This window comes from Alexandromys fortis, unplaced genomic scaffold (assembly GCF_014885135.2).
Source record: "Alexandromys fortis isolate MF-2015 unplaced genomic scaffold, M_Fortis_MF-2015_v1.1 scaffold_69, whole genome shotgun sequence".
Classification (NCBI taxonomy): domain Eukaryota; kingdom Metazoa; phylum Chordata; class Mammalia; order Rodentia; family Cricetidae; genus Alexandromys; species Alexandromys fortis.
In genome coordinates this window covers 866,290-890,393 of record NW_026067951.1, presented here as the reverse complement: position 1 = coordinate 890,393, position 24,104 = coordinate 866,290, and the positions used below count along the sequence as shown (strand labels likewise).

Sequence of the window (24,104 nt, the reverse complement as noted above, 5' to 3'; positions counted from 1 at the left end):
TGTGATTCCAGTCAGCTTAGAAGGCAGCATGGAGCATTTTTTTTTTATTTCAAATGTAATTGTTAAAAGAATATTGTATTTTTAGATGTCTGTGTTTGCTTGCATGTTCATATGCACACCATGCATATCCAGTTTTCATGGGGGTAAGAAGAGAGTACCAGATCCCCAAATGTCCCCGAGTCACACTGTGGTTACTGGAAACAAACCTGGGTCCTCTGCAAGAGCAGCGGTGCCACCATGCTTGCTGCTTCAGATACTTCTGAGAAAACACAAGATTCACTTCAAGATCCCCAGTGCGTCCTCTCCAACGCATCTAACTCTCTTCTAAAGAGTAAGCGCCTGCTTACTCCGACCTCCTCTTGGCTTCAGTTTCACAAGTTAGTAGGTCATAGGATGAATGACACATGAACTATTTGCATTGGAAATTGTAGTTCAGCCCAAATCATAAACCTGGTTCTAATAAGCTAGAAAGTCTTGGGAAATTACATATTGACTCTCAGCCTTAATTTTCTAAGCTGCAGAAGGAGACTTTGGCCTGGGCTTCTTTCTCATGATTCTGTTTCTACTTTGTGGAAATTTCTGTGATTCTTCCCCCCTTAAGTATGATGAGTGTGCACAGATAGTCTGTGACTGCTAATATAATACATACATTCTCTATATCAAGTAAAAATTTTACTATATAGCTATAAGATTTACATTTTCAAGTTTATCATTTTCTCTATTTGACATGTGAAATCTCTCTTCATTCTCTCTCTCTCTCTCTCTCTCTCTCTCTCTCTCTCTCTCTCTCACATCCTGTATTTCTACATTTCAAAAGTGAATGTGGTAAGTAGACATTGGTAACTGGGGCTGTTTACTCATTAAGAATCATGGTGGCTTGTGACTTTTCCTGGAAAGATGTAAACAAATGTCTATTTGTTCCAAATAGGGCACTAATGTCAGACCAAATAAAAAATTCCACCTAAGCCTACCTTAGTGAGAGAGCAAGTTTGGAAGGTTACTTACAGGAGTGTGAGTGAGATGTTACTTTACAGGACATGAATAACACATTACCAAAACACTCATCCCAACATAAATGATAAAAGCTGCCTCTCGAGCTCCCTGTGTGGCTCACAAGTAACCCTTCTGATTTAAAAGTCTCTTCTCTCCAGCAATAGTAATTATTTACATAACCTGCCAGAAGAGCCTTCTGGGTCCTGTAAGTTTAATGAACTTTATGAGACTTGTGAATTGTTGACATCTTTAACCACGAAAGTCTTGTTGACTTTAGAGGCAATTGCTATGTATTATGCAAGCTTTAGAAACACCAAGAGTCCATTTCAATATTGTTTGATGTTTCTGTCTCCAAATGGTACCTTGTCAGATATTAAAATACAACCCATGATTTCTTCTTGTTTCTATTTATATCTTTATATAAACCTACTGTTCTATTTTGCTTCCTGTTGCTGTGATAAACATAATAACCAAAATTTGGGGAGGAAAGGGTTTATTTTAGCTTACAGGGCTCTAGAGTCTATCATCAAAAGAAGTCAAGGCAGGTACTTTAGGCAGAAATTCATGGAGCAAAGCTGCTTACTGGCTTGCTCCCAGACCCATGTTTAACTACCATTCTTAAACAGGCCAGGCTCACCTGCCTAGGAATGAGACTGTTCAGAGTAGGCTGAGCCATTCCACATTAATTAGCATCAAGAAAATGTCCCATAGACACACTCACAGGCCAGTATGATAAAAGTAATTCCTCAGCTGAGGTCCCCTCTTTCCAGACGTGTCAAGGTGATGACCAAAATTAGCTACCACAGCCTCCATATATATTTTGGTTTATCTTTGCCAACCCTTTCTGAAGCCAAGCACATCCAGCAGTTTACTAAGTGAACTGTATTCCCAGCCCCTAGAGCTAACATTTTACCTTAGTCGTCCTGAGTCAGTTTTCTAGAAACGTGATTTCAGGTAAGAGGCAATCATTGAAGAGGATTCCCTTGGTTTAAAATTTTTTTTTTAACAATTGTTTTGGGGGGAGTATAGCCACTGCTGAGCTTGTGTGGAGGTCAAAGGGCAACTTTCAGGAGTCAGTTCTCTCTTATCATATGGGTTCTGCGGCCAGACTCAAGTCATCAGGCAGAAGTGGCTTTTATGCTCTGAGCCATCTTGAGGACCCTACATTCTTTTACTGTGGGGTTCCCTGTCTATTCAAGGGTGTTTTACATGATTTCTTGTGAATTTTTCTGACTCCCATAACTTCTTCTCCCTTTTTGGCAATCTTCTGTTTTTGTCATGATTTCCTTTTATTTGTATGGTTGTCTGTACCATGTCAGTGAGGTACCCATGGAGGCCTGATGTTGGATTTCCCAGGACTGGAGTTAGAGACGGTTTTGAGCCACTGTGTGGGTTCTGGGAATCAAGCCCAGGTTCTCTGGAAGAGCAGCCAGGCTCTTAACTGCTGTGCCATCTCTCCAGCCCCCTGTGCAATCTTCTTTGTTTTCTGTTCTTTTCCTAGTTCTTTCATTCCAGTTCTCTGTATCCACAGATACTTTGCCCTGTCTGATCACAAGGAAAGAATTTATTTTTTGATTTTGAAAAAATAACTTTTGTCTTTTTATTCAACTTTTTTCCCCTGATGATCTTTGTGCAAATATTTGTCTCTTTCTAGTAAGGATTTTAAATTTCCAAATTACAAAGATTATTTTTACATTCCTTATTGGAGTTAATTCACTTGGGAGCATTGTTTTTCTCCTCCATGAGTTCCTTAATAAATATTTTCACTGACCAGAGATGTCTGTTCCACCCTGCCTGTATTTGGTGTTAGGTTTGCCCTATGTTTTCCTCCTAACCTAGAGCTGGGTATGGGGTGATGCCTTGCTAACCCAGGATGTTAGTTCGCGAGTGCCCTCTTGTGTTGACACCATGAACACTGGGACCTTGTTTGTATAGGTTCTTGGTTCTATATTCTTCTTATGCTTTGATATCTTCAATGTTTCTATACAATTTTAGCTCCCTACCTTTCTTTCTTCAGCCATTTGCCCTTTATAAGTTATCTTCTTGTAAACGTCTTCTCAGCTTTTCTCTGTTCCCTCAAGAAATTTAAGTCCTTCTTGTCAGTGGTGGCGCACGCCTTTAGTCCCAGCACTTGGGAGGCAGAGGCAGGTGGAGCTCTGTGAGTTTAAAGCCAGTCTGATCTATAGAGATAGTTCTAGGATAGCCAGGACTACAAAACCTGTCTTGAAATACAACACACACACACACACACACACACACACACACACAGATTCGTAATCTTTTCCTTGTGGCTCCAGCTGTACTTAGCTCAGCTCAAATTCTTCATTTACTGAAAGAAGAAAATGCTGTGATTCATACATAAATGAATTGAATGAATTTTAATGACATTATTGTAGGTACTCTCATTTATTTGAAATGGATGCTGTTTAGTTTGCTTTCTGTGTCTCTGATAAAGACCATGACCAAAAGCAGCTTGGGGGTAAAAAGGGTTTATTTGGCTTATACTTCCGGAATAGAGTCTATTGTTGAGAAAAGCTAGGGCAGGAACTCAAACAGGAATGCAGGTGGGAAACCACCGGGTAAAACTGTCACACATCCATCAGAAGCACGTTTTGTAGTGACCTCCAGATCCAATCAAGTGACAACCAAGCTTGACCTCACAGCCACCATGCTTTGCTTGACCATTATCTGCTTCTTTGACATCATGTGAATATAAGGCCTTTTACAAGGCCATGGCATCTCATCCGTCTGCCTTAACCTGTTTACAGCGTCTCAGAGTCTTCTTTGTCTGTGTGTAAGTTACTTGTCTCTTCCAGTGCATTCTGTAAGGCTGGCTGGAAGAGAAACTCGATCCCAGGAACTGTTCGCAAGTGACATCTACCAGATAGTTGATGAAATTGTGCCTGCTCTGCTTCCCGTGGTCCAGGATAAAGCGTTTGCATTTTTTGGCCACAGGTATTTACCTTCTGTTGTACACAGAAAGGTGCCTCTCTGTCTATCTATGTATCTATCTATGTATCTATGTATGTATGTATGTATGTATGTATGTATGTATGTATGTATGTATCTATCTATCTATCTACCTCTCTCTCTCTCTCTCTCTCTCTCTCTCTCTCTCTCTCTCTCTCTCTGTGTGTGTGTGTGTGTGTGTGTGTGTACACTCATATGTGGTGTGTATTGGTGTACGTGCTTGGAATACATGGGAAAGCCAGACAATGACTTTGAATGTTGTTGGTCCTTAGTCCCAATGGCCTTAAACTCTGCCACATACGCCAAGCCAGCAGGCCCACCCTCTTTCAAGGATTCCCTTCACTTTGTCTCTCATTTCTGCACTGTTGAGATTTCAGGCCAGAGAGCTGAACTGAGCTTTTGACATTGGTTCTGGGTTCAGAAACTGGACCCCCACATCCACGAGGTCAGTGCTTTAATGACTGAGCCGTCTCTCAGCCCGGAAACGCGTACTGTGTTGACAGTGGTAATAGACTTTTATAAAACAGTTATCAACCAGCTAGCTTTTGCCCATCCCTTAGTCACTGCTGTGTTTGCGACACCTGGTCACCATGAGTTTTGTTCAACACTATCTATGATGTCTGTCTCTTCCCTGGTTTAGTTTTGGATCCTACATTGCTTTCATGACTGCACTGAGCCTCAAGGAGAAATACAAAATGGAGCCTCTGCATTTCTTTGTGTCCAGTGCATATGCCCCCCACGTACGTGTTCTGGTTTTCTTTGGATGGGGAATGAAGGAGCGGGAAATGGGGTATTAACAATTGGGTAATAGTTCTCCTTTGGTCCAGCCTAGGGGTGATGACAGGATCTACCACGTGCTACTGAAAAGCCCTGTGATCTTTCGATGTATTTCTTTCCAACCTCAGAAATGAACTTGAGTTTCTTCCTGAATACAGTCTCATTATTTCTGTCCCTGGAGCTAGTGCTGTCCCTCCCCGCTTTCTGTCCCCCTGGAGCTAGTGCTGTCCGTCCCTCCTTTCTGTCCCCCTGGAGCTAGTGTTGTCCCTCCCCGTTTTCTGTCCCTCTGGAGCTAGTGCTATCTGACCCTGCTTTTTGTCCTCAGCATATTACCTCAGTTGGGAACTTACCAACATAAGAAGAGAAACCAATCATTTGTGACTTTTTAAGCCAGTCTTGTGACTCCTGGTTCCTTCTTGCCAGCACTGACCTTCTTTGCTTCCTCTGCAGAAACTGGCACAGGCCCAGCATTCTAACTTGGGAGTGCCAGTTTGGTGGACTTCTGATGCTAAAGTTCTTAGGACACTTTCTTCTTCCTCCTGGATTTAAGGCAGCAGGCTTGGGTTGTGGGGGCCTGTGTGTTCCATGAAAGATCAACCTTGTGTTTGTTGATGTTTCAAGTCAATATCCCGGCATTCAATTCCTGAACTGAACACACTGTCGGAAGAACAAGTCAGGCACTACCTTCTGAATTTCGGAGGCACCCCCAAGCATCTCATTGATGACCAGGACGTTCTGAGTCAGTGCATTCCCATTCTGAAGGCAGATGCTGCCATTGTGAAAAACTTCCTGTAAGTAACTCTGTGTCTCTGTGTGTGTGTGAGCGCGCGCGTGCACATGAGTTTATATTTATAGAAAAACATAGGCCAGGTGGTGGTGGTGCATTCCTTTAATCTCAACATTAAGCACTCAGGGGGCAGGTGGATCTCTGAGTTCGAGGCAGGCCTGGTCCACAGAGTGAGTTCCAGGACAAACAGGGCTACATAGTGAAACTCTGTCTTGAAACCTCACCCCAAAAGAAGAGAAAAAATAATATAGATTGGCAGCTCACAGAGGCTGTGCATACGAGAATCTAATACTCTAAAGGCTGCAGTGCATTCGTGTTGAAATAGGCCCGCATGGTCTAGCTTTATACCCGAAATAATTACATGGAAACTATTCTTTTAAACACTGCTTAGCCAGTTAGTTCCAGCCTCTTCTTGGCTAACTCTAGCACCTAGACTAACCCATTTCTAATAATCTGTGTATCCCACAAGCTGGTATACCAGGAAAGATCTTAACCTGCGTCTGTCTGGAGTGGGAGAATCATGGTGACTCCCTGATTCAGCTTCTTTCTCCCAGCATTCTGTTCTGTTTACTCCACCTATCTAAATTTTAACCTATCAGGGCCAAGGCAGTTTCTTTATTTAACCAATGACCTTCCTCCATCACATTCATGTGCTCTGAGGCCTCTTGGGATATTTTTCTGGTTTGGAATGGATTTGGGGCACAGGAATTGTATCTTTCAAAGGTGACTGGCAGTTTTTTTTCTTTAAAAATATTCATAATTATTTATGATTGCATGTTTTGTCACATAATAAATATGTATTGTACAAATTATTGCCATCACATTCTAGGTATCAGCAAGAGTGGATTGGCTACTTACTAAGTGTGGAAGGTGAGAGCCGGGAGCAGAGGCTTGGCTGAGTTCACTATTCAGTGAATGAATTCCAGAACTCCATACCCCTCTCCATTCCCCTTCTCTGGGAGGCTATCAGTCTCCATGCTTGGTTTTTCTGATCAGACTGACATGTTAGCACATCAAATCCTTCCCCAGACCCCTGAGTCTGTTGTCAGGGAGGCTTCAGAATCTTGAGTTCCCAAGGGAAATCACTTTGAGGTCAGCCTTTTGTCTCCTGCATTCTCATGCCTGGCTAGACCTGACTCCCCTGGGCTAAGACTCTTCAAAGCATATTTATTTCTTTTACAAAGCCCAGAACTAGCGCTGGGGCAGTGTGTGTGTGCTGGGGAGGGGAGGGGAGGAGGCATGCTACTTGCCAGTGGAAGTTGACAGTTACAAAACTGGGGCAGTCATCTTGAAAACCGACACAGCCACATCATTTTCTCTGTATCCATTCGTCACCCGCCCTCAGTCTGTCACAAAGTTCGTGGTGCCCCCACCTCTGCCAGACGCTCCAAGTCATTCTCCCTTTTTCTGTGTCTGATTGTCTCCCCAGGATAAGCTGTTTTGTGCTTCTAAAATAGCCCAGAGTCAAGATTTAAGAAATACCCACTGAATGAATGAGAGAGAGAGAGAGAGAGAACAAATTTTGAAGAGCTAGTATTCAGTTACAATTTAAAAAATCAGTTTAGTGCCCATTAACATTCTAGTGATAGTCTTCATAGGAATAGGGAAATAATTCTTAAAATTCATATGGAAGCACAAAAGACCAAATTTCTAAAACAATCCTGAACAAAAACAAACAAATAAGCAAACAAAAAACAATGCGACACCAGGTCTTGCCACACCTGATTTCCAATCACACTATAGAGCCACAGTAAGGAAGGCAACTAGAGAACACATGCAGGTCTGTGGAAGAATCGGTGCCAACGGCGGCTGCAGTCGGGAACTCTATGTTGTCATCTTGAGGTGTGCTAAGGGCAGTGTTTTAAAACGCTCTTGTCACAGAAAGATCAGTTTGTGTTCTGCTGTCTTCACCATCCCTCTGCCTTTGTCATTCAAGCAGTAACGTGGAAAGAAGCGTCCATTGGGATGGCAAGGGGCTGCCAAGAGCAGGGACACACGTGACACCTCTGCGGCCTCTTATCACCTCAAATCCTTTTCAAACTTTATTAACTAAAATCTAAGCTTTAGAAATTGAAACAGCATAGTACTGGCATAAGAAGAGACATACCAACTAATGCAGAGAATTAGAAGGGACACAAATAAACTACATATTTATGCTAAATAGCAAAATATAAATAGAATATACTATTGGGAAAGGACTTCTAATACATTTAAACTATTATTTATTCATTTATTTATTTAGTCTCAGTGTGGGAGGCAACTGTATGTGCATGCAAAAGTATACATGTGGAAGTCAGATAACAACTTTTGAAAGTTGGTTCTTTCCTTCCACCGTGTGGGTCCCAGGAATTGAACTCAGGTAATGAAGTTTGGTCACAAGCATCTTTGCTCACTGAGTCATCTTTAGCCCAGTACAGTCTCTTTAATTAATAAACAATTTTGGGGTACTGGATATCCAATGTAAAAGTAAAAAATTGGATTTTTACTTTACACACACATCATACAATAATATATGTGTATGTTTATATACGTAAAAATCATGTGAAATATATATAATATATAACATATATATGCATATATATGTAATTCAGAATTACACGAACAGAAACTCACCCAGGGATGGCTTTCTCCACGTGAGAAGTGCCCTCAATATTCACACTCTTCTCAGGGACTCACACTGGGCTGGCTCCTCACAGTTAGCTTCCTCCAGACTCCAAAGGCACTTTCCAATCTGCTCTTGAATCTTCTCTCATCTCCCTTCCTTCCTTCCTGTTTCCAAATCTGCCCTGCCCTCCCCTCTCCTTAGCTCTCAGCTCCTTAAAATATATCACACGAGGCCCACAGGCATCTCTCGGCCCTCCCCATCTCCGTCAACATGGTGCAGACCATTAGCCCACTTTCAGCTGGGAGAGATCAAAGCCTGTGACCTCCCAGCTCTGTCTCCTTCCCCATGAACTTCATGTCTGTTCTGATAGAGAGAGGCAGTCCCTGTGATTGTCTTCCTTGTTGGGACCAGCAGAAGAAGGGGAAGAAGCAAGGCTGTATGCCCTGTTTCCTTTCAGTGAAGTCGGGAAGAGGAGAAGACTGGGATGTAAAAATGAAATTACAAACAGCCTTTTCTCATTTACAGCTTTGACACGCCCTCGGAGGCTCTTCTTTCTCAGGACATAACATGCTTTTTCGGATCTGAAGATACAGTAAAGGACATAAAAGGTGAAATTGCTTTTATATTTCGGGGTATTTTCTTGAAAGATGTGTTGGAGGGTTCTCGGCATATGTCAGCTAACATTCACTGAAATGCATAGAAAATCAGCCTAAGAATTCCTGTGTGTAAACAAAGAGATGCTGGTCTCCTGTAAAATTTAAGTTACGGGTCACACCACTTAATAGTGGTAGGTCTTAAAGAGACTAAAAACACAGGATACACAGAACCTGAGACCCTGGATGTAACTCTATCACTGAGTGTCAGCTTTTAGTGAAATAGTACCTGGAAGTAAGTCTTCTGCTGTCATTGGCTGATGCCATGGGTTACTAAATACAATGCTGTATATTCCTTAGGTTGGGAAGACATAACCAGCGGGAAGGTTGACAGCTACATGCTGCCAGGTGACCACTTTTATCTGTTGGAACCTAACAACGAGAACTTCATCAAGAACTATATAACCAAGTGTTTGGAAGTGTCGTTACTTGCTTGCTTTTAGATGGGCCTTCAATATGCAAACCAATCACAAGCTGTCCCTCTAGCTCCTGAGATGGAGCACTTTAGTGTCCAGAGATTGGAAGGTGCACATTGATGGATTTCTGTTAAGGGAGCTGCAGGCTCCCAGCCAATGGCTATCTTATGCCCCAAAATAACAGCAAACAAACTGTATTCATATAAACACTGCTTGGCCCATTTCTATTAATGTGTGTAGCACCACGAGGTGCGCTTACAAGGAAGATTCTAGCCTAAGTCCACCCTGGGTCGGAACTTCATCATGTCTGCCTCAGAGAGCAGAGCTATGGCATCTGTCTGAGGCGTCTTACCTCACTTCCTCTTTCTCCCAGCATTCTGTCTGTTTACTCCACCTACCTAAAGGCTAGCCTATCAAATGGGCCAAGGCAGTTTCTTTATTAGCCAATGACCTTCCTCCATCAGATTTCTTCATGGAGCATCTCTCTATTTGGGGAAATGGCTAATGCTAAGGGTCAGGGAAGCGAGGAGTTTCTGTAGCTGACAGCTGCAGCAAGAAGGGGCTACTTTTCTTTGGGGGACGTGGCCACTAGTTGGTTACTCATGCTCCGTGTGCACCCACTGGTCGGTGACTCATGCTCCGTGTGCACCCTGGTGGCACAGCAGACAGCTCGAATTGGACTCAGTGCACTGTTTAAAAAGAAGATGAGAAGAGCGGCACAGAATTGGGAGGGGCACACATTGGAGGACGTCCATGGGGGGTGGGTTGGAAAGGTCAGTGATGGGTGGATATGATCAAAACACATGTATGCATTTAGGAAAATTTCAAAGGATAAGTAAAAATATTGTTAGAGGAAGAAAACTTCTGCTAGTGTCCTTTATCTTTTCATTAAAATCTAATTTGATTGACTTTTATATAAAGTTTTATCAACAAAGTGTCTTCAGGTGGGGTTACACCTGAAGCTTCTTGCATTATTCTAGGGGCAAGAATGATTGACAGAGGGAACTGATCATTTCACTATGACTCAAGTTGTAATGTAATCTATAGAATCTATAGAAATATACACTAGTGTTGTGGGGAGGAGCGGTGGGCTGCATCCCCGGCACCCGGCTGCCCACATGGCTAGCTTATGCCCTGAAATAATTACACGGAAACTGTATTCTTTTAAACACTGCCTGGCCCATTAGTTCCAGCCTCTTATTGGCTAGCTCTTACATATTGATCTAACCCATTTCTAATAATCTGTGTAGCCCACAAGGTAGTTTACCAGGAAAGATCTTAACCTGCGTCTGTCTGGAGTGGGAGAATCATGGCGACTGACTGACTTGGCTTCTGTCTCCAGGCATTCTGTTTTGTCTACTCCACCTACCTAATTTTCTGTCCTATCAGGCCAAGCACTTTTCTTTATTAGTTAACCAATGAAAGCAACAGATAAGATACAAGACCAACCTTCATCACACTAGACATACTGAATAAGAAAGAGGACTTGCTCTTTTTTTTTTTTTTTTTTTTACGAAAATACAATACTAAACAATTACTGTCCATCGTGATAGGAAGACCTCAGGGTGCTTACAACCCAGCTGTCTTGTGTTCCTGCTGCCCTGGCAGTGGTTAGCTGGCACTCAGAGCCCTTCCATGGGCAGCCAAACCACAGCCTGGTTAGGTAACTTGTCCATATCATATAGGAAGCCAGGAAGTGGCCAGGAGGCAAATCCATCCATCACTCCAGAGTGCCCACATTCATGGAGCCCGCAGTACATGGTGCAGCAAAGGAACTGAACTGTTCTGTTTCTCCAACCTACTCACCCTTTCCTTCAGTTTTAGGCTTTCCAGTTTTGACACAGGGTCTCATGTAGTCTAGGTTGTCCTTAACCCATGACTCTCCTGGCTCCAGTTCCTGAAGCATCCAGAATAGTCTGCCTGCTATTCATTCTGAGCAAACTTTTCTTTTTGCCCAGTAGCACTAACTCATCGTATATGAACAGATTAAGTCAAGAAAACAAACACTGAGGCTGGGAGATGGTTCAGTCAGTAAAGTGCTTGCCTTATAAACATGAGGACCTGAGTTCAAGCCCCAGATCGCCAATCATGATGGAACACATTGTAACCCCAGTCCCGGGGAGGCAGAGGGAAAAGGATATCTGGGGCAGTCAGTCGAGCATACTTGTTGAGCTCCAAGCAAGGAGAGACCCTGCCTCACAGGAAGCAAATAACACATCTTAGAAAAACAGCCAAGGTTATTCTCTGGACTCCACATGTGTGCATATGAACACCCATACACAGACTTAAATGCAAAAAGGAAACAGATATTTATTTAAGTTTATATGCAGAATACAAAATGACTTTTTAAAGTCACCTTTCACAAGCAAGTAAAAATAGGAAATTATGTTGACACAGTCCAAAGTATTAGAATCCATGCTGTTAGGAAAATACACATGATTTATACAGTTGTCAATGCATTTCCCCCTACACACCATGTGGCTATTATGAAAGCTTTCAAAGGAGATCTGTCTCCCCACCAAGTTCTAAATTCCGTATTTCTCGATCAGCTCTCTTGCTTTAGAAATATAGGCACTCATGGCATCTTCCTTCGACAACCCTAGGAGATACAAACACGTTATCTAACTGACTCGTGTAGGTTAGGAAGGTTTTTTTTTTCTTTTACTTATTTAAGAGTTACAAACCTTTTTGGAGGCTCCATGCTTCCCACTTGGCCTTGCCCTTCATATCTAACATTACTGGACATGCTGTCAAGAGGAGGAGAGAGTTGCAATGTTACTTTTCACTGTGCACTTCTACAGACACTGCAAGCAAGTCCATCTATTTGTCTAAAACAAGCATCAGGTACCACCAATGTTGATGTCTCCAATGATGGACTGTTTGTAGAGCCCATAGAGTTCTTTGAGTTCTTCATCTTCCGGTCTTCTTTTCAGCTTCCTCACGTCTTGTGCGGCCTGGTCAAAATTAGCCTAAGACAAAAGACAACAAGAACACACAAAGTGTGCAAATGTGGTGTGTACACACCTGCAAGCAAGACACGCACATGAAACCTAATTTTCTATTGTAAGTCTCATGCCAACTGTCTTCCAGTAAAGCTGTTTAGCTCACACTGGGTTGAGTGGCAAATGTGTCTTATCACGAGGAAAAATTTGTTTTGCAATATCTCCCTCTCCTCTCCTCTCCTCTCCTCTCCTCTCCTCTCCTCTCCTCTCCTCTCCTCTCCTCTCCTCTCCTCTCCTCTCTGCTCTCCTCCCTCCCTCTATAACACATGCTGAAGAGAAATCACTTTAGAAAGAGAAAAGTTGGTTAGCAGCCATTGGTGTGAGCACAGAGCCGGATTATAGCTACCGGGAAACACATCTGGAGGAGGTTGCGTCAGAGGCTGGTGCTTGCAGTGCTTCCCTTCCTGGGAAAGGGTGCACAGGTATCCAGTGAGAAGACAAGAGCTGGCAAAGGCAGTCCTGACCATCCAGACAGAATTCACCAGGGTCGAACATAAAGGGTGGCTCGAATCACATCAATTCATTCCTCCTGAACATCCACAATAAAGGGCAGGCACAGCTCTTCACCCCTGTCTGCTGACTGTTGGCAAGAACCTGATCACAGACCATTATTAGATCCTGGTGGGTGGATCAGAATATTACCACAGTTGACATGTCTTTATGTGTAGCCATTGGCAGTGAATTTCACAGCATTCTGGGCAAAGGGAATGGCACACTCCTTATGTTGCCATGCCCAGGGAGCTGGACTCTGTGTGGCAGGCGTCTCTATTTTGGCCATGTGAGTGTCCCGCATTCTTATTGAATGTGTGTCCTTGTGATTCCTCTCACTTGCGAACAATGCCCCTCTCCCGGTCACGAGTGTGCTCCAATGCCCTCTTGTTCCCACCCTTCCTGTGGTTGTGATGATACCCATAATGGGCACAGGACAGAATCTCAAAGAATGACCTGTGGCCTCTGGATCCTTCCATTCAAAGCTCACCCCTCTGAAGACAGCCTCTGAAGGGGGCTCACAGTTTGCCTTCCTTCACTTTTGTAGAGAGTGAACTGAGCAGTCAGCTTACATATCAGCCTGGTAAATCCCTTTGAGCAAGTCTCCCTTGATGAAGGACAGCATTAGGAAGATAAATCCCTCAGTTATTCGAGTCACACAAGTGTGTGTGTGTGTGTGTGTGTGTGTGTGTGTGTTCTGGGTGTAAACATCACCACTCCCCTGCTGCCCCACCATTTTTTGTTGTTTCTTGGAATCAAACCTAGGGTCTCTGGCAAGCTTTTTACTATTGAGCTCCATCTACTGCCCAGAAAACACACAACACCCAGGCCACTGCTTTAGCGCCATCGTCGAGCAAGGAAACGTGTCTGAGTAAGGTGACTGTCCCGCCAGGTGTGGAAGCAACACCTGTAATCCTAGCAGCAGAGAAGCTGAGGCAGCAGGATCAGCCAAAGGTTGAGGCTAGCCTGAGTTAAATAAAATAAAATAAACAAAAGACCTATATTACAATTTACATATAAAATTGGGAGATTATAACTGAATTAGGAATTCCATCTGTGTTTTCACTTCTAGAACAATAGTGAATGCACCCTCACTGTCCCTTCAACTAGTGAGCCACTAACAGCTACCAGGAGATACATAATGTCTATCTTCTTCCATTTCCATTTTGAAGAGAGAAGAGGTTTGAATATGCTAGACAGCTACTAGCTGTTGGCTTTTCAGTATATTGTTTACTTTATTTACAATTTTAAATTTTGATTTTTGAAATAATTTCAGACCCAGGTACAAGTTATAAAAATACCACATCTTTATTACCAGCCAGGTTTTCCTGGGTATCGTCTTTGTAACAAGTCCTTACTTCCTGTTCTCTCAGTGTGCAAATGAACTAACAGTATAGACTGGTGTGTGTGTGTGTGTGTGTGTGTGTGTGTGTGTGTGTGTGTGCGTGCATGTGTGTTAAGCCCAGGCTATCCCAGAACATCCAGGCTTAAAACATCCCACCCCTTCAGTTTTTCTAGTGGTGGCAAGTGACTCCAGGGACCTCCTGCATACTAAGTGCCCTACCAACTGAACCACACAAGCCAAATCCCCTTTATTTCTTAAATGGACTTCCCACCTGCCTTCATCTTTCTTTTCTCCTCGAACTACTTTGTGTTTTGGTGTGTGTTTTGTTCTGAGACAGGGCCTCATTAGTACAGTGTAGCTTTGAAGCTGCTGTGCAGCGAAGGATGGAGGTTGATTCCTGATCCTTCTGTCTCCAAGTCCTGAGTGCTGTGAGTAGAGGTGTGTACTGCTACACCCAGCTTGAACTACCGCTCTCCCCCAGAATGTATTGTAATTATTGTTATATTATTACATTTGTAAGGATTTCAAATTGAAATAATAAACATATGTTTTAACAAAATTTCATCTGTAATACTTTATTCAAGTATAAACAATTGCAGTGGCTATAATTCAAGCATTCTTTGATCATACTGATGCTGATATCAAGTAAGCATGGGTTTTAAAACTAGAATCTTTGTTTCCTTCTTTTTGTTTTTGGCGACAGGGTTACTGCATTAACACTCTTGGCTGTCCTGGAACTCGATTTGTAGACCAGGATGGCCTTGAACTCACTGAGATCCACCTGTCTCTGCCTCCTAAGTGCTGGGATTAAAGGTACAGGCCAATGCCCCAGGCTAAGTAAAGATATCTTACTTAGAAAGTTTCAGGACAGCCAGGATGGTCTCGAACAAAACAAAACAACAACAAGAAGATATCCTTACCTACTGCTGCTTTAAATGCTGCCTATGTGGATCATCCAATGAGCTCCCTCCTCTACTTTTATTTATCGTACATTTACTGTTGTGTGAGTGCACACGCACAGGGACCATGGTGTGGATGTGCAGCTTAGGGAACAATGACAACAGTCAGTTCTCTGTCAACTACATGGGTGCCAAGGGTTGAACTCACATAACCAAGTTTGCCAGAAGGCATCTGGCCCCTCTCCTCTAAGACGATAACTGAGGTGTACACACACACACACACATACACACACACACAGAGAGAGAGAGAGAGAGAGAGAGAGAGAGAGAGAGAGAGAGAGAGAGAGAGAGAGATTAACATGTCACAGTCTAAGAGGGAGATGCAAACCTTAATGTCTCTGGGGTATGTCATTCAGCCGTGATATCATCTTGCCTGAAGAAATAAAGAAGTTGGCTATACTCATGATAGAATATGGTAAGCATTAACAATGTGCATCTTAGAAGGTGACAAAATGAGTAAGTGTTCCTAATATAACCGCTACATAAGCAAATCACGAATGTATAATGCTCACATACCTATAATCACACAAATGGAAAAAAGACCTAAGAAAGCGACCTACCATGTGGCTGTCTACTAGGGGAAGGCTCTCCTGGTTTTTAATTTATTCATCTGTACTCTCTCCACTTCTGTCAATAAAACGGTAGGTTCTACTTCATAGAGGAAGTAGCCATGCCAGTCACCAAAACCCTTGCTTATGAGAACCTCTGGAGGTCCCAAGAGCAAGGGGACTTGAGACCCCTGTGGATGTCACCTGCTTGCCTGAGTTGTTAAGAGAGAGGTGAAGGAGGGAAGCTTGTCAATTTTTCAGGTCTGGGTAATTTAAACCATCCCTGGAGCCCAGAGGGGTTGCTATGGAGAACCTGGGTCCTTGTCAACAGATGGCGCAGTGCAGTCTAAGGTGAAATAACAAGACACTTAGGCAGGTGTGGGGAGTGACTGCAGGGTCACAGCTGGGCGCCCCTGAGCGCTCCACTTGCCCCCGCCCTGCCCCAGAGCTGTGATGCCCCCTCTCGCCCCGTAAGAGCGCTCCTTGGAGAGTTGCTCCTGCAAAGCCTTCCCAGATCTGGCTTACCTGCAGGGACATAGTGATGAGGTAAAGTAGGCTGTGGCTCTTCAGCTCTGGGTCTCAGTCCCCAGGGTTTGGCCACTTGCTTAAAGAGAAGCGCTCCTCCTCCGGCCTCTCCTATAAGTTGGGCTCTCGGCGTGGGAAACTCTAATTGGTCATGGAAGCTGAGGGGCGGAGCCGGACGATGGCTTGTACCCGCCCTGTCTCTCAGAGGAGGGGCCTAGGCTGCCTCTACTTGGAAAGGGTTGCTAGATTATTATCTCTCTGCTCCTGGCTCACCCTTCAATTTTTTTCTTTTTCCTCAAGAGGTTGTTTGCAGAAAGCTAAGAGAGGTCTCCCCAGGCTTTGGAACCATCTGGGAGTCCTTGATCTTTCCTCTGTGAGTCTAGAAATCTGGACGGTGAGTGAGTGGCCTTCTCATCAAGACAGTACAAGCTAGATTGAGTGGCAGGGGTCAGAGCAGGGCAGGGGTATGGCAGTTGGTGTGCAGTTTGCCACTTTCAGAGCTGATTGGCCCTGCCGGCTGGCAAGTCCTCCGTGGTCTGTTGAACAATGAGCATGAGGCTTTGGTAAACAGAAACCATAACATCCGCACTGTGTAGCTAAATACCTGGTGGTCTTTCTCTAGTGTGGGTTGCACCCAGGATACATTGACTACACTTGAGCACAGGGCTCTGAGGATCCCAACAGAGGGATTTTCAAATCTTTCTGGATAGGACAAGGTAAGATTGCAGCAGCAGTGGTTTGCCCTGTGTGCGGTCCTGTAAACTGTCTTAGTGCGCTTGTTCCTCCCACCCTTCGCCATATTATGCTTTTGACAAACCATCCCTGAAATAAATTCTTAGGGTGCAGAGCAGAGTCTTACATTAACGAGGCTGTTCATTTTCTTCTCGATCCTGATGAAGAAACTGTCTTCTGCTGGGTCTTGAGGTGGTTAATTCCCAGTTTCCAAATACACTGCCATGCTGATTTCCGGAGGGGTTGTACAAGTTTGAACTCTGGCCTGCAGTGGAGGAGTGCTCCCCTTACTCCACATACGCTCCCCAACATAATCTGTGACCACTATTTTTGATCCTAGCCATTCTGAGAGGTGTAAATGCTATCTATTGCCATTGCCATTTGCACTATCCTGATGCCTAAGGAATTTGTAATTATTCCTTAACTGTCTTTCAGCCATTTGAGATTCTTCTGTTAAGAACACTCTATTTAGATGTGTACCTTATTTTTTAATTGGATTATTTGGTATATCGATGTCTAGTTTTTGGAGTTCTTTATATATTTTGGAGATCAACCCTCCATCAGATATGCGGTTGGTGAAGATCTTTTCCCATTCTCTAGGCTGCCGTTTTGTCTTAAAGACCTTGTCCTTTGCCTTACAGATGCTTCTCAGCTTCAGGATGTCCAATTTACTAATTATTGCTCTCAGTGTCTGTGCTAATGGTGTTATATTTAGGAACTGGTCTCCTGCGCCAAGGCATTCAAGGCAGAGAGGTTTCAAGACAGTTTACTCTTGTCTCCGTTGTGTGTTTTTTAAAGATCAATCATTGCTATGCACATCCACAATGAAAAAGATCAAGCAGGGCAGAAGGAAAGACAAATGTATAGTTAGAAGGGACAAAGAGCACAAGAAATCTAGTGTTGGAGCCTTGCTTGGTGCTGAAGAGATAAATTAGAAGGAAGTAAAGGGAGGGGTCCCCACAGGGCAAGGCCCCAGCCAGCTAATCCTGCAACTGTGGGAAGAAAATACCTTAAGGAATGACTCTTCCCTAAAGAAGATTCAAGAAGGGTCCAGGTTCCAGTTTTCACGCTAAGCGGCAAGCAAACCTTGGCTACTTTGGTCATGTGGTTCTGGTGATGGAGTCACGAAGGGAACCTGAGTGAGGGGTAGTGGGATCATCCTCTGTGCTTAAGGAAAGCTGCCGTGACCAGGCATAAGTCAGGGGTGTCCCTGCATGGAGGCCTAGAGAGGACAATACGTGAGCTATGAAGGTGAAGCCTAGAATCCTTGGAGACCCTAGGATGTTGGAGATGCCAGAGCCGTGGATCTCTGCCAAGGAAAGGAGTGGACGCAGCCCAAGAGAAGGAAGTGTGCTGCAGTCAGCTAAGCTGAGAGGACTGGAGAGCAGAAGAGCCCTTTGATATCAAACATGGAGAAGAGGGTTCTGGGGTTTGCCCTGCTGGGTTTTGGTTTTGCTTTGTTCCAGCCTTTCCTCACAACACCCTCTTTTCTCCCTTTAGGAATGAAAATATGTTTTCTGTGGCATTGTATGTTGAAACAGGCAATTTGAGTTTTACTTGTATATTGCGTTACACTTAAGAGATAATGACTTGAGTCTCAGAAGAGATTTTGGACTTTGAAATAGTGTTGAGACTGTGAAAGACTATGGGGACTTTTGAACTTTGACTACGTGAATTTCGCTTTATGATCTCTACAAGCCTATGGAGGGCCAGAGAATGGACTGTGGTGGGTGGAATAAACCCCCATAGGCTCATATATTTGAGTGCTTGGTCTATAGTTGGTAGAAATTTTGGAAGGGATTAGGAGGCAGGGCCATTTGAAGGAGGTATGTCATTGGAGGAGGCAAGGAGGTCTGAAGCCCACAGAACATGGACAAGCCCCTGTCTGGGCATAGGAGAGGAAGAGAAACTGGACAAGACTCTATTTCTGATGGAGTGTGCAGATGGAACTGGAAACAGACACAAAAGGCTGTGGAGGATGGAGCCCATGTGAAGCCTGGAGGACAGGGAGTGATTGGTCAGCTCTTCCTAGCAGCCACCGCCCCACCCCCAGGAGCCCTTTGTGACAGGGAAACAGGAGCTCTGTGATGTGGTCCTGACCCAGCTGCCAACTCCCAGAGAGAACTCTCAGAGTTCAGTTGCCTGAGAGCAACAGGGCGATTCAGATGGAGAATTTTCTCTCTCTACTGGAAAGCGTTGAAACTTCATGGCTGAACCCCAGCTCCACCACTTGGGCAATGGACATGATTCTTGCCTTTGTGTGTGGGCTGGGGCTCTTCCACCTATTATTACCCCTCCTCCCCTTTGACTCACCCTCACCTACACCAGCAGAAAATACCACCCCACAGAAGGTAAGTTTGCCTTAGGTCCAACCCAAGGAAGAATAGTTCCTTCTCTCCAGGCTTCACTTTCTGAATCAAATAGGGAGGTGGAGAGAGGGCATCTCAGCCAAGAGCCGGACCCCATCCTCTTGAGACCTGGCAGGTAGGGAAGAGGAAGAGTGGGCTCCAAGATGTCTGCTCTCAGACCATTCATACCTGGGAGAAGCCCTGTGCCTTGGTGGTGGTGTGTGGGGGGGGTGTTCTTGGGTTGAATAGGGATCTCAGAGAAAGGAAAGCTTCTGAGCCATGGTTTCTATGTCCCCCTCTAACATACATGCTTATAGGGTTGATCGAGCTGATATGAAGGGGGCGATGACCTCCAGGACATCAGGAAGCGACTGCTGGTACTTCAGAGCTGAGCCTCTGGTCCCTGAGCAGAACAACACTGACATCCATGTGGCGCTCACAGAGACGGTCCCCATTTGAGTTTTCCAAGAAAAAAAGGACACATATTTGCCCACATTATAGATATGTGAATGGTGCCTCAGGTGTTCTCTCTCTCTCTCTCTCTCTCTCTCTCTCTCTCTCTCTCTCTCTCTCTCTCTCTCAGGTGTTGAGGAAGGAGCACAGAAAAGTCAGGAAGAAAATCAGGACTGTGAAAGGTAGGCTACTTTCTTCCCCTGGCGAGGTGACTTCAGCCACCCATCCCACTATATCACTAATGAGTTGTAGGACCCTCAAGGAGACAGCTCCTGGGAAGGAACCCAGAGTTGAAGACATTTCCCAGGTCCAGTGCTTGGAATGAAGCTGTGAACAGCTAGGACTGGGTACTGCCTGGGGAGGGATGGTGTGGCAGGAAGTGGTGCCATGGGATGAAGTGGGACCATGCTGCCTGGATTTGGAGGTAAATTGGTGGTTTGCCCCTTCTGAGAGACAATTTCCTCTCTCAGAGCCCTGGTCCTTCCCTGCCCTCCACAGGGAGATAATGACGTCTATGGAAGTCATTAGAAGTGGAGGCTCCTGGTTCATGGCATTGTCCTGCCCAACATGTGCCCAGCTCTCCATGCATTTGGGCACCTGGCCTTGCTCATGCATAACAGAGCTCCTGTTTAACTTTCATTTCTCCGGAAAGGACAGTTCATTCAGTCTCGGGTAAGATACCCGGTCCCTCCTATACCCACCAATAACCCAGTCTCCATTTCCAGCTTACAGAGGCAGCTGGAAGAAACCAGAGGATGACAAGGTACTGGCTTCACTTCTGCACAGGTGAGCCATCTCCAGTTCTGTCTGGTCACTCCTACCGTCTGCTATGTGATCACCACTGACCAGGGCATACAGTTATCTTGGGAATAGGAACCCTCTGGATGGGTGGAAATGAGTACAGCCCTGGAGGTTAAGACAACAAGGTCTCCTAAGAGCAGAATGTGGAACAGTGGTTCTGATGGGCTGCGAGGGTCCTTCCCTACTCATCTAGCCCCACCTCCTAGCCCCGTGAGCTCCTGGTTGCAATCATATCTCCTGCCTCTTACAGCATAAAAGAGAGGCTTGTCAATTCCATCAGCATTTGCCAGCATTTAGTACAAGATGCCTCAGGTGAAGCCTTCAAACCAGATCCTACCAAAGCCCACCTGCCACCTAGGCAGCCCACAGGGAAGTCTGTGGCCACCATGTCATCCCTAGAGACTTCCTCTGCTCCTTACAACCAACACCTGTTTCTCAAGGATTCTAAGCCATTCTCTCCTGTCCTGCTGAATTCCTCACCAATTGAGTCACAGACTTCTGTGACCTTGACAACGGGAAGACGGAATTCACCACCACAACGATGGGCACCTTCCTACCCATCTCAACCTCTGGATCCTATGGCTTATCCTCCACCCATGCCAGATCTTGGAATGGCAGTGACCTCACAGAGCTCACAAACCCTGCCAGATTTGCCTTCTCCCATGCCAGGCACCCCAGGCATTAACCTCTCAAGGAGGCCTACATTGACCTCCCCAGGCCTTAATTACTCAAGCAGGTCTACATCAACCAGCCTAGGCTTTAACCATTTAACCAGGCCCACCTCAACCACCCCAGGCCTTGATATCTTAAGAAGGCCTACCTCAACCACCTCAGGACTTGATCCCTTCAGCAGGCCTACCTCAACCACCTCAGGCCTTAAACACTCAAGAAGGCCTACCTCAACCACCACAGGCCTTGAACACTCAAGTAGGCCTACCTCAGGCCCTTTGAGGTACCAGGTAACTTCCAGAACCTTGTGCAGCTCAACCTCCTCACCGGATGAGTCCTTGCAAGAGGATCTTTCTCTCACCATCCACAAGGCCTCATTCTGGACAGGCCCCACAGACAGCCAGATAGAGCCTGGGGAGCCCTCTTTCGTCAGCCCTGTTATACAGGAGATGCCGGAAGTTCAAATACACAAAAGAGTCCAACTAAAACTGTGCAAGGAAACAGGAAAAGGAAGATCAGACCTTCCCTATGGCTGTATGGGCAGTATGCTGCGTGTTTGCAGCAGCAAGGAAGCCAGCATCACTTCACGCCTCTTCTCGAGCAAAGCCAACAATTCAGAGCCTTTGTCGGGTCACCAGAAGGACAAATATATCCAGCTTTACTGGGGTCTCCCCTGGCTCCACAGTGAGTCCCTAGTGGCTCCTGTCCTCATGGCAGGGTCCCCACTAGATCCCCCCTCCATCTTGTTTAATGGACTCTCTACTTACAGCCCATTAGATCTTAACACTAAAGGCCTTCCACAGCTCTGTTCTCCACAGCCGTTGTTTCAACACTGGGTCAAATCTGATTCTTTGATTCCAAAGGTTTCCTGGTCCCGAACACCATCAGAGACTAGAATCCAAGCCAAGGCCCATGACCCATCCTCTCTCTCAAAGCTGTCGTGCAATTCAGCTCCAATTAGGAAAGATGGGGCTTCTTGTCCTACACCTACAAGAACTGAAGTTACTGTCTCACCGAGTGTTCGACAGCTAGAGTGCCACGTTGTGAAGAAATATCGAGAAAGTAGGGGCTCGCAGGGCCAGGGGCCTGTTGTCCATCTCCAGGGGGATTACATTAGCCCCAAGCTACGGGAGCAGCCTTCCTTCCTAGATCTGGGCACACAGAAGGTGCTAGAAGCACATATTACAAGACACCTAGTGAGGCACAGATGGCGCCTGCCCCTCAGAGGCCTCAAGGCCATCCATATTCTAAAGATGAAGAAGGACACTTTACCCTCTCCACAGTGCTCCAATGATTCTCTGTCTTGGGACTCTACAGACAACTCTATGATCCAACTGGCCAGTAACCTGAGAGAACCCATCCAGCAAGCCCCAGAAAGAGACGTGAAAATAAAAACTTTCTCTGTGGAATCGCACTTCACACAGAACTGTCCTGCCCTCCAGACAGCACTCTTGAGAGAGGCTCCGCCTAGTAACGAATCTGGGCCCTCTGAAGCCCCTACAACTACTCTGGGGTACAGTGAGAATTTGTTGTCCACTCCCGACCACCTCGTGGGCAGAGCCTGGCACAAACATACACTTGGTAGATCTTGGGAAGAATTCCCAGAGCCCAATCCAGGCCGAATCCAGGAGAGTGAGGGTGGGACTTTAAGACATTCCGACAATGAGGTTTCAGTTCGAGAAATTAGTGGGGTTTCTCAGTCCTCAAGGAACTGGGGTACCAGGGAGCTGGAGGAGACAGAGGAGGAAGAGTCTTGTGAGTGGACAATCCCCGTGGAAGCTGCGAAGATGGCTGATTTTCAAATCAATCAGTTTCTGGAGGCAAGGGGAAATCTATCTAAGACCCTTCCCCAGAATGCAGACGACTCGGGCTTGAGAAGACCTCAGTGCTCAGCTGCTGCCGTCGTCCTGCAGGATTGTGCCACTGGTGAGTTATGCCAAGCCTGGGACCCAGAGGTTGTGATTGCTGCAGAGATCTTGGCTTCCAGGGCCGCCCGGTGCAACGTCAAGACTGAGCCCGCTACGATCAAGCCAACCTTCTATTACAGGTCCCCTTTCTTAGGAAGAGACAGCAATGTCCTCAAGACTCACAAATTAGAGGAGCCACAGCACACTGATAAATATGGCACAAACATCCAAAACAAGAAATACAGGAGTCCTCCCAGGCAGAACATACAACTTAAAGGGACAAAGCCAGACCAAGCTTACACACCAAATAATGTAACGTTTGGGGACAAAATGAAGAGAGTTTTACTAACAGTTCTAAACCCAACACATAAAGTAACAAACAACTCCATAGGAAACTGCAAGGCTGTACCATCGATGATCCCTAGCCAGGGAAACCAAAAATACATCAGCACAGTTGGCCATGCAAATCTCAAGATTCAGAGTCAACCTTCTCCTGACGGAGGGATGCCCTATGGAAACAGGCAGGCCCTGGCATCCAGAGACCCTGCCTACCTAGGCAGCTCCTATCAGGACAGAGCCCTTGTTGCACATGTCCCAGGGATTGCATTAAAGTATAGTAAACAAGTCTATCCCAAATTAAACTTAAACTTTTAGACATTACTTCCTCTGAGTATGTTTTATTTTGAGGTTGTATCTGCTTGCTACAGCACAAAGAAATGTCTGTATCTGGTCCACCTTAGAGTACTGCTTCATGAGAGGATATAGCTCCACAAAGGTGGGGACAGAACTATCTCCAAGTTCCATCACTGTAATTAGAGTCAATATACTGTAATTTTGGAAACAAAAGACTTTAGGATTTGTGTGTGTGTGTGTGTGTGTGTGTGTGTGTGTGTGTGTGTTGAGGGGAGGACAAAATCAGCCCTACAAGATGCAAACAAGAAGTCTTTAGTTTTGGGGAGCGTGATAAGTCAACCACGTAGACCCTACCCTAAGGGTCCGTTCCCATCCAGACTACCCCAGGCCTTGACCATTCAAGTAGGCCTTCCTCATCTACCACAGCTCTTTACCACTCAAGCAGGCCTTCCTCAACCACCCCAGGTCTTGACCACTCTATCAGGCCTTCCT

General features: G+C 45.3%; 3 protein-coding genes across 6 annotated transcripts in view; 2 read left to right on the top strand and 1 right to left on the bottom strand.

The window, feature by feature from the left end:
* The window catches only part of Olah (oleoyl-ACP hydrolase), a 46,941-nt gene extending 36,761 nt beyond the window's left edge, over nucleotides 1–10,180 (top strand). Inside the window, exons 4-8 of the mRNA XM_050150561.1 lie at nucleotides 3,810–3,948; nucleotides 4,604–4,703; nucleotides 5,362–5,531; nucleotides 8,658–8,740; nucleotides 9,086–10,180. Of these exons, the coding sequence (XP_050006518.1) occupies nucleotides 3,810–3,948; nucleotides 4,604–4,703; nucleotides 5,362–5,531; nucleotides 8,658–8,740; nucleotides 9,086–9,228 (635 nt within the window). The 3' untranslated portion in view covers nucleotides 9,229–10,180. The remainder of the gene's footprint in view (nucleotides 1–3,809; nucleotides 3,949–4,603; nucleotides 4,704–5,361; nucleotides 5,532–8,657; nucleotides 8,741–9,085) is intronic.
* A 1,235-nt stretch (nucleotides 10,181–11,415) lies between these two features.
* On the bottom strand, nucleotides 11,416–16,208 carry Acbd7 (acyl-CoA binding domain containing 7). 4 transcript variants are annotated; one of them, XM_050150565.1, is made up of 5 exons: nucleotides 16,070–16,173; nucleotides 15,325–15,369; nucleotides 12,053–12,170; nucleotides 11,886–11,948; nucleotides 11,416–11,800 (listed from the first exon to the last, which is right to left on the bottom strand). In XM_050150565.1, the coding sequence occupies exons 2-5, from the start codon at nucleotides 15,346–15,348 to the stop codon at nucleotides 11,727–11,729; spliced, it is 279 nt and encodes a 92-aa protein (XP_050006522.1). In that variant the 5' UTR covers nucleotides 15,349–15,369; nucleotides 16,070–16,173; the 3' UTR covers nucleotides 11,416–11,726. The 4 variants fall into 4 exon arrangements, with proteins under 4 accessions (XP_050006522.1, XP_050006524.1, XP_050006521.1 ...); XM_050150564.1 differs by having other exon boundaries at nucleotides 11,430–11,800; nucleotides 12,050–12,170; nucleotides 16,070–16,171; XM_050150567.1 differs by lacking the exon at nucleotides 15,325–15,369 and having other exon boundaries at nucleotides 11,428–11,800; nucleotides 16,070–16,208.
* Nucleotides 16,209–20,025: 3,817 nt separating this feature from the next.
* On the top strand, nucleotides 20,026–23,633 carry LOC126506731 (spermatogenesis-associated protein 31D3-like). Its single transcript, XM_050150503.1, has 2 exons — nucleotides 20,026–20,388; nucleotides 20,654–23,633. The coding sequence occupies exon 2, from the start codon at nucleotides 20,790–20,792 to the stop codon at nucleotides 23,631–23,633; it is 2,844 nt and encodes a 947-aa protein (XP_050006460.1). The 5' UTR covers nucleotides 20,026–20,388; nucleotides 20,654–20,789.
* Nucleotides 23,634–24,104: the final 471 nt, after the last annotated feature.

Coding starts and splice junctions, on each gene's coding strand:
- Acbd7 (XM_050150564.1), bottom strand. CDS start 15,348: ATGACATACCCCAGAGACATTAAG. Junction 12,171..15,324: donor CATACCCCAGAGACATTAAG/GTTTGCATCTCC, acceptor CTTTTGTCTTAG/GCTAATTTTGACCAGGCCGC. Junction 11,949..12,049: donor TGGAGACATCAACATTGGTG/GTACCTGATGCT, acceptor TCCTCTTGACAG/CATGTCCAGTAATGTTAGAT.
- LOC126506731 (XM_050150503.1), top strand. CDS start 20,790: ATGTCATCCCTAGAGACTTCCTCTGCTCCTTACAACCAACACCTGTTT.